General features: G+C 46.9%; 1 protein-coding gene across 1 annotated transcript; it reads left to right on the forward strand.

Moving 5' to 3' along the window:
* Nucleotides 1–5,342: 5,342 nt before the first annotated feature.
* LOC135192926 (uncharacterized protein Rv2082-like) lies at nucleotides 5,343–8,618 on the forward strand. The gene is made up of 4 exons (XM_064176318.1): nucleotides 5,343–6,876; nucleotides 6,937–7,530; nucleotides 7,720–8,117; nucleotides 8,559–8,618. Exons 1-4 carry the CDS (start codon nucleotides 5,343–5,345, stop codon nucleotides 8,616–8,618), a joined length of 2,586 nt encoding a protein of 861 aa, XP_064032388.1.
* Nucleotides 8,619–9,005: the final 387 nt, after the last annotated feature.

Raw genomic sequence — 9,005 nt, forward strand, 5'->3', positions numbered from 1 at the left:
GTGGCAAGCTGATTTAGCACACTTTGGATACAAGGCTATATACAATCAGCAGGCAGAAAAGCTGTGGCTCTGAGAGCAACCTGGTGGTTCTGACTGACAGTCGACTCAATATGAGCCAGCAATGTGACCAGATGGTCAATAAAGCCAACAACATCCTGGCTTGTATTAGAAACTCTATGGCCAGCAGGGACAGGGAGGCAATTGTCCCCCTGTAGTGAGAAATAGTGAGGCCACACCTTGAGTGTTGTGTTCAGTTCTGGGCCTCTCACTCCAGGAAGGATGTAAAGGTTCTGGAGTGTGTCTAGAGGAGGGCAATAAGGCTGGAGAAGGGCCTGTGAGGAATGTCTGAGGGAGCTGGGATTGTTCAGTCTGGAGAGGAGGAGGCTGAGGGAAGATCCCATAGCTCTCTACAGCTAGCTGGAGGGACATTGGTGTGAGAAGAGGGCAGCCTCTTCTCCTTGGTGTCAAGTGACAGGACTAGAGAAAATGGTTTCAACATGCCTCGGGGGAGGTTTAGGCTGAATGCTAAGAGATAATTCTCCACAGAGAGGGTTATCAAACAACAGAATGGTCTACCCAGGGTAGTGGTGGGGTTGCCATCCCTGGAGGTGTTTAAGCAGTGTGTGGACCTTAAGGACATGATTTAGTGTTGAGCTTTTAGTGCTGGATTGAGGGTAGGACTGGATGATTTTTGAGGTCTCTTCCAATCAAATGTACTCTGTGATTCTACAATTCTGTGTTTGTATTAAATAATGATCCATGAAACTGGGCTGCCAAGCACCTGAAGGAAGGAGTCTTATGAAGATAAGATAGCCTTGATTTGGGTAAAACTGATGAAGTAGAGTTCAAATAACATAAGCACCCAGCTTCAAAGAGGGTTTTGAGGGGCAGGGTGCTGAGCAAAGACCTTTGCTTGATTAACTGCAATTTTGATGTTAAAAGTTACACTTGTCAAGATGCTGATGAGGAAAATTAAGTACATGTTAAACATAGATGACTATGTGATTCAACTTTCCTCCAAAATCATGATAAACACCACCCAGAAGGCAAGGGCAACCTGACCTAGGCTATAAAACCCAGGAGAGAGATATCTCTGATGCACACATCCCACTGGTACCAATATCAGGGCCAGCAAGTAGGGATGCATCATGTCGTGGAGGGCCTGCTGGCCTGAACAAAGGCTTGTCTACGCCCCTGCATGCCTGGACATGTTTTTCTGACAGGATCCCTGGTTGTAAACAGGGTTGTGTAACAAACACACACCCAACTCGTGTATCCCTGGGGTCCGCCCATGTGATCCCCATATTTGGGAGAGTCCAGGCAAACAGCTTCTACCTATTAAGGTAAGGTTTAGTTTACTGCCAACCTGATTGGTCACTCTGATGGCCAAAGGGCCATGAATCTCGTCCCACAGTCCATAAAAAGGGGTGCACAAGAGCCCCATGTGTTCAGATTCAGCTCAGCTCAGTTCAGATTCAGCTCTCTGACCCTGCCTGCAGTGCAGCTCAGCTCTCTGATACACATTGCAAAGTCCTGCTGCCCTGACTCACCTGCAAGGCCCAGACACAGAGTCTGGCCCTCACATGCAGCTCACTGAGGCTCAGACTTCACGCTTTGATTTAATTCGCAGCTAACCTGACTGCGTACTTTAGATGCAGAAGCTCATTCAAGTCTGCACCCATTTATATATGTATACGGAGCAGATAGTCTCCTAAGCCTAAAACTAGCTGTGCATATTTGCAAGCTACATCATTTATCTATGGAGCTCAGACTCCCAGTTTCTTGCCTGGTGAAAGCCATAGCAGCTAAGAGAACCAGGACAGCAGACCTTTGGATTGTCTGCACCCACCCATACAGCCTGCTAGCTGTGCAGAGGACCGTGCCAGAAACTTCACGGACAACTTTCTCCTCCTGCTTCTGGAATCCTGCCAGCTAGTCATCCCTGGACACGCAGTATCCAGAAGCAGCAGCAGCAAGGCAGAGACCATCCCACGCTAGGAGAACAAGGTTAGAAAGAAACCTGTTTACCCCAGAGATTGGGAAGATTTATCATTTCCCTCTCAAGTCGAGAAGATTCCAGCCCCACAGAGTCCACAAGCAGAGCCCCTGGAAGTCCGGACGCTGGGCAAAGGCTGTGACACAACCCTGGAGGGTGATTAATAACTAAGAGCAGCACTCATAAGTAAGCCTTAATTCTTCTGTAATATAAGTTATCTCTGCCTTAGAGCAGACAGAGTTTCAGCCCCTGCTGGGCAAAGAACATAGTTCCCAAGAGGCACTAAGCCAAAGGGAAATCTCTCTCTGTGAATAGTTTATAACTGAATGTTTTGCCAGTTATTGACCAAATCCCTGTATATATTATAATTCTAAATTGTTTTCATAAACTTGCACAAAAGAACTAAGCAGTGTTTGGGGGTGGCAAGAGTTTGAAAGTATTAATTTTAATAAATTATATTTTTATATAAAATTAATACCACCTCAAATTAATTTTTCACCTCTGCCAAATAGCACAGGCATAGAGAACCCCCTCCACCACACAGCATGTGCCAGCAGCAGAGATGCAGTGTGGACAGCACCAACATGACATGAAGCAGCGGCAGCTGGGAAGGAAGGACAGAGATAAGGACGGCTGTGGTCTTTTTCTTCCACCTAAGATAAGCACATCTTTCTTGGTGAGATTTTTTCATTCAACATAGAGCTTAACTTTTGCTGCATTTCTTTTATATATTGGAGCTATTACAAAGGTTTGTCTCTCCAACTGTGTCAGATACTACCAGGATTTATTAACCCAAGACCATTTAGCAAAGAGTGCATTTATCACCAGCAACCCCAAATCTTGTTGTATCTGTCACTTTACTAAATTAAACCATATAATTGCTTTCACTTTCTGAACTTGTGTCAGAACAAGTCCTTATCAGGGCACTAGAAACAGTGGCAAATGTTAATTTTGTCAAATAGTTTCAGCAAGAGTCCTGGATTCTAAGACAGGAAAACATGAGGATCCTACCCTTAGTGAGGCAACTGAAATCTCTTTCTCAATCCAGAATTGTTGGTTTTATTAAGTAGTTGTTGCTCTTTTTTTTGGCTTTTTGGTTGGTTTGGTTTGTTGTTCTTCTTTTGTTTGTTTGTTTGTTTGTTTGTCTGCTTGTTCGTTTGTTTGTTTTCCCTATATAGTTATTTAAAGAAAACTAATTTTTACTTCAAAATCTTAGAACTCTGAAATGACAAAAGATTAATTGCGATGGTTTAGGTGTACCTCGCCCCACCACACTTTAGAAAGTACCCAGACTAGTCTCAGCCGGCTCTGGAAATATAAATGAAGCTATTTATTTACAGCTAGCACAATATACAGGCAGCTATTTAGAGTATATAAAGTTATAGACAGAAATATACAAGGTAAAAGTAATACAGAAACACAGCTCCCCTCCCAGAAACCTGAGTCCCCAGGAGGGGCTCTCAACCACCCCTGCACCTTCCCCCTGCCCCTCTCAACCTTACCCCAGTCCTAAGGAAGAATAGAGGTTCAGCCAAGAGGTTAAGAAGCCAAGGTGAGTGGAAGATGAGGTTAGGGAGCTGCTGCTCAGCCAGAACCCCAAAGCAGAGTGCCCCAAAATGGCGAGAGTGTTATCTAATGTTTACTTTCTTCTTGTTCAGCAAGACTCTGAAGGGAGTAGACATCACCATTGTTTTCCTTTTTCACAGCCTATGATCTGCTTTTTCTCACCAAAACGTTCTAGCCTGCTTCAGACTAGCACAATCCACCCCTGTCTACTTCACTCAGAGTATTGCTAAGAACTGATCTAATCTAAACTATTATTTACACTAATGAATATTACAAGTTCAGTTTACACTTCATTCCGGTTATCTCAGATGTAGGTGATTCAAAAGCTCAGAACAGTTTGTCTCCTCACAGGTGAGACAAGAACAGGGACTCCCAGGTGACGCTGGGTTCATGCTTACATACTGTAGATTCTCTCATAGATCCTTTCATTGTTGGACACCGATGGTACCTAGAACAGAAAACTCCTAACAGCTTGCATTATACACTCTGAATTTAAACTCTCTCAGTTAAGGTTAGATTTTTCTGGAGAATACACTGGATTTCACCATTCTCCTGCACTACCCAGTAGGTATGACCAGGACCTTCAGCGGACACCACCCCTCGGACAGGTTTCCCTTCACCCGAAGGAGAAAATACCCAAACAGTTTTTCCTAACAGATTCTTTTCATGGACAACAGGAACTTTATCACCTTCTACAGTTTGGACCAAGTCTGATTGTGCAGGTCCTGCTCTGTTTACTGAACCTCTACTATTTACCAACCAGGTAGCTTGTGCTAAATGTTTGTCCCAGTTTTTCAGAGTTCCACCCCCCATGGCTTTTAGGGCCAACAATGGTGTTACTGTCATGGAGAGTAGCAAAAAGCTTCTCTAGGCTTTTGCTATATTGTGTAATTTCTAGTGCCTCACATTCAAGCCAGAAGCATCGAAAAACCAAAACAATCTTTCAGTCCCATGGGAAGATTTCTCCCCAGGGTAAGTGAAAAGGTAAACACTGGCCATGTTTTCCTTTCCACTTGACCTTGCTTTCCAGACAACAGGGTATTGTTTTGGTTAAGTAGGAACGACTATCTCAGGTTTGCCCAGCACCTGCAGGTGGGCTGGCCTGAGGAGTGGTCTTTACTTTGTTTAGGTAATGTTATCCAATTATATAGATTGCTTATTGTCTTTTACCAATATATGTGAACAACGTAAAAATGGTCCGAGTTGTGGGCTAGTCCTGTCTTGGAACATTATAAAATGGTGGACAGGCCAGGATCGGCGCGCGCTCTCTCTCTCTCTCCTTCTTCTTGCTCTCTTGCTCTTGCCCTGGTCTGCGTCTTCTGGGTTTTTCCAGCCTTTCTGGTTTTTTCCCTGGACTTAACAACAACAAACTGCTCACCGATCTAGTCTCGCCTCGGGTGGACCCCGAGTCGTGGAGACTACATTCTGCATGCCTGGACCCTCATCGGGAGAAAGAGACTCCTTACCAAGCTATAGACTGTGAGTAGCTGACTGACGAACTATTAACTCAAACCAGAGACTCAAGGAACTCTCTTTAAATATCATAGACTCTATAATTTGCCATTTTCGGAAATGTTACTTTGATCTCAATCGAAAAGAATTCACAGTGGTGGTGTAGTTTCGGGAAGAGGGAATCCGCATTCTTTGCAATAAATCACTGATAAAATAGTCAACGCCTCGCGTCTTTTCCCCCATAACTCTGCCGCGAAACTGCGTTCCACGACAGATTTTGGTGTCAGAAGTGGGATTGAGAAACTGAAGTAACAGCCGAGTTTAAAGAATGGCTCAGTTTGGAAAGAGTTCTCCTGATATAAGAGATGCCAGATCGCCAGATATCACAGACACCCTGTATGCTAGGCTTGCATCGGCGTTTGAATCAGCAAATTTAAGAAAAGCTCTGACGGCAAGGGAGGATGAATCGATAGAGGAAATAAATATTAGGTCAGCTAATGTAATCGCGTCTCTCTATGAAGCTTTTGGAGATACCGAGGGAGTTGACAAAGAAAGTTTTTTTGATCTGGGAGTTGGCGTGTTCAGATCACAAGTTGATATAGAGTCTTGCAGGCGTGTTGCAGAGGCCTGGAGGCTGGAGGCGCAGGCGCATGAACGGGAGATAGAGGCGTGCAAACGTGAGGCAGAGATGTATAAACAGGAGGTCAGAAAGCTGAGTGATGAGAATGCCCGGAAAGAATTGCGTTTAGAGCAAGCGCGTCAAGAAAACAAGTCGTTGCAGAGTGAGAGAGATGCTCTGTTAAAAGACGTTGTCAGGCGGAACTTAAGTATGGAGGAAAAGTTAGACAAGTTACTAAGCCGAAAGTCACAGTCCGGGAGCTCTTCCCGAACGCAATCAGCCGTTAGTTCCCGTGCGGGCACACCGCAGCCGCGATCGCATGTCGGGTCTCGGACAGAAACTCCGCAGCCCTCGACCCATCGTAGAGAGTCAACCGGTCACCTAGGCTTGCCAACTACTTTTACTCCAATATGTCCTGAGAAGTCACAGCAGCCTGTGGTTCGCCGGAAAGAGCCGGTAACTACCCCCTCTCAAACCCAAGGGTTGCAACCCTTGCACTCTCCGCCTAGAGTCTCTCGCGTCAGTACACCTTTACGCGAGCCCGATTTCTTTAAATTATGTCCGGTGAAGCACCATCCTCAGCCAGTGAATCCCCAACCAGTGGCAGAGCCATCCCTGTTGCCGCTAAAGCCGTGCGGATCGACACCGCGTCCACCGTTTAACTCACCAATGCCGGTCCAACTGGACGCCGCTTTGCCTCAGCCGCAGCCAGTTCAAGTCCCGATGATTCCGCCGGCGAAGCCTCTGACGCTTCTGCCGATGCCGACACCCCAGCCGCCAGCAGCACCATTATTAACAGTAGCGGAGCCGATAGCCCAGACACAACCTATTTTGCCGCCGAACGCCATGTTATCTCCACAGCCGACAGCGGTAGAACCGAAAGCGGTCCCGCAGCAGCTGACTCAGGTCCTAGCGACTCAGCCGATTCCGTTAACGCCTTCACAGCCGACTCTGCTTCAGCAGCCAATCGTGCCGACAACCCCGTTTCCGACGGTGCAGCAGCCAGCACAGGAGCTTCAGACGATCCCGCAGGTCCCGGCGCTTCAGCCGCCGCCACCAGCAGTAACGCAGCCGATAATCCAGCCGCAATCGTCTGCAGTCCCGCAGGCAGCAGCTACGGTGCCGCTTGTCCCGGCACAACCATCTTCTCAATCTCAGCCCGTTCCAGCGTTCCAGCAGGTCCCGATTCCGTCTCAGATTCAACCATCGGCAGCGCCGCCGCAGCCGCCATCTTCTCAACCATCTCCACAACAGCCGCCATCTTCTCAACCATCTCCACAACAGCCGCCATCTTCTCAACCACCACGCCCTGAGCAGCCAGCGCTAAGCACGCCTGTGCAGCGCCACACCGCGTTACAGCCAGCAGTTGCGTCTATTGATAGCGACACGGAAGTGGAGGAGGTGCACCACAAAATGAAGTCCTACTCCGTGAACCCTCTCTTTGCATCTGAAACCTCGCAAGGACCGAAAGGAGGCAAAACAACAACTACGAAAACAAAACCGTACACAGAAACGCAGATGGATGATCTTAGGGAAACTTATTCCCGCATGCCTAAGGAATCCATAATAGCGTATGTGTGTCGCGTGGTACAAAGGGGCGCGGAAAGGATTATCTTATCTCGTGAAGAGGTGGGAAGAACTAACTGGGGACCCGAGGTATTTCTTGGGGATGGTCCTGAGGGAGACCTTGCGTTGAGTGCTAGGATCTTTCATTGGGCTAGTGCTTATGAGCCTTCGGATAGGGGTGATCCTACAGAATTTTGGATCAGATCCCCTGATGAGTTAAATGAAGCATTTGCTATGGTTGCTTGTATCCAAGCTGTGAATCATAAGGGATTATATGCACATGCAATGGATGCCCCAGTAGAGCCACCGAGGCTTAGACCCCTGATAAAAGGTATGCCTGGCTTCATAAAGGCTGAAGGCATTAGGATAAGGAGACAAATTGAGAATGCAATACAACAGAATGAAGGGCAAGGGAAAAGTTCACAAAGTGTAGTACATCATCCTACATGGAGGGAAGTGCTTACAGAACTAGCCACTCTAGGAAGAGAAATGGGTTATCATGATCCTTTATCTGTGCCAGAATCTGTCTTTCAGAAGGAAAAGCAGTCTGGAGGCAGGAACAGCTCTGCATCACGACGAAAACACCAAACGGTGCGGCATGCCTGGACATCTGGTGACCCCAATGAGAGTCCAAGATCGAGCCCACGATCAAGTCCCAGGGGGAGCCCTGAGCTTAATCGTCGCTCTGGATCTGGAATAATGTGGGTACCGAGTTCTACAGGTAGGGGTGTAATCCCACTGCAGGAGCAGAAATATGCAGTGAAGCCTCGTGATGTGTTTCAGAAGAAACAGGCAGAGCGTGATCCTGTGAAGAGTGAGCTCAGTACTATGAGTAAGTCCATGTCTGATATAAGTAAGTCCGTGTCTGACATGAAAGGACTGCTAGAACAAGTACTGAAAGGCAATGGTAACGAAAAGGTGAAGCAGAACCGTAAGAGAGGCTCTGCAAGCACGTCTCCTACCAAGTCAGGTTCTCCTGATCGGGGAGGAGATAAGAGCAGATCAAAAAACTAGGTGTGGCGGTGAATGATTCAGGCCACACTCATCGCTCTGTTTCTGAATGTCAATGGTCTGACAAACCTGAACCCTATATCATGATTCCTACTGGACCAACTAGAACTGCTGTCAAATACCTAATAGATACAGGTGCACAAATTACAGTGCTAAATGCACAGCTAGCCAAGCATCTGAAAATATTGCCATCTCGGAGAAAGGTAAACATAACAGGTGTTACAGGACAACCTGAAACATGCTATTTAGCCAAGGCACAGCTGTGGCTACCTGGGGAGAAAAGAGGTACCCTGGTAGAGTTAGCATTGGCTTCGTGCAAACATAATATCCTTGGGTTTGATGTTCTAGCAGGCAGAAGATGGCACCTTCCTGACGGAACATTATGGAGCTTTGGTGCTTATGAGATGAGGAACAAGAGGCAAAGGTTAGTCCGTGCTCGTGTTCGCTTATTGCAAACAGCTCCTCCATTGCCAAAGTCACCCATTACTTGTGTTGCACAGTATCCATTGCCAGCTGCAGCTAAGCAAGGTATCATTGAAGTGATAGCTGATCTTGAAAAGAGACAGATTATCACTAGAACTCATTCTCCTTACAATTCACCTGTTTGGCCAGTCCGAAAATCTAATGGCCGATGGAGATTGACGGTAGATTTCCGGAAGCTAAATAGTAACACTCCTCCTCTTACTGCAGCAGTTCCTAGTCTTTCATCCACAGTGACAGCAATCCAAGCGGCTTCTCACACCTGGATGGCGACTCTAGACGTGAAGGACATGTTCTTCATGGTGCCATTGAGAG

Source organism: Pogoniulus pusillus, chromosome Z (assembly GCF_015220805.1).
Source record: "Pogoniulus pusillus isolate bPogPus1 chromosome Z, bPogPus1.pri, whole genome shotgun sequence".
Taxonomy (NCBI): Eukaryota; Metazoa; Chordata; class Aves; order Piciformes; family Lybiidae; genus Pogoniulus; species Pogoniulus pusillus.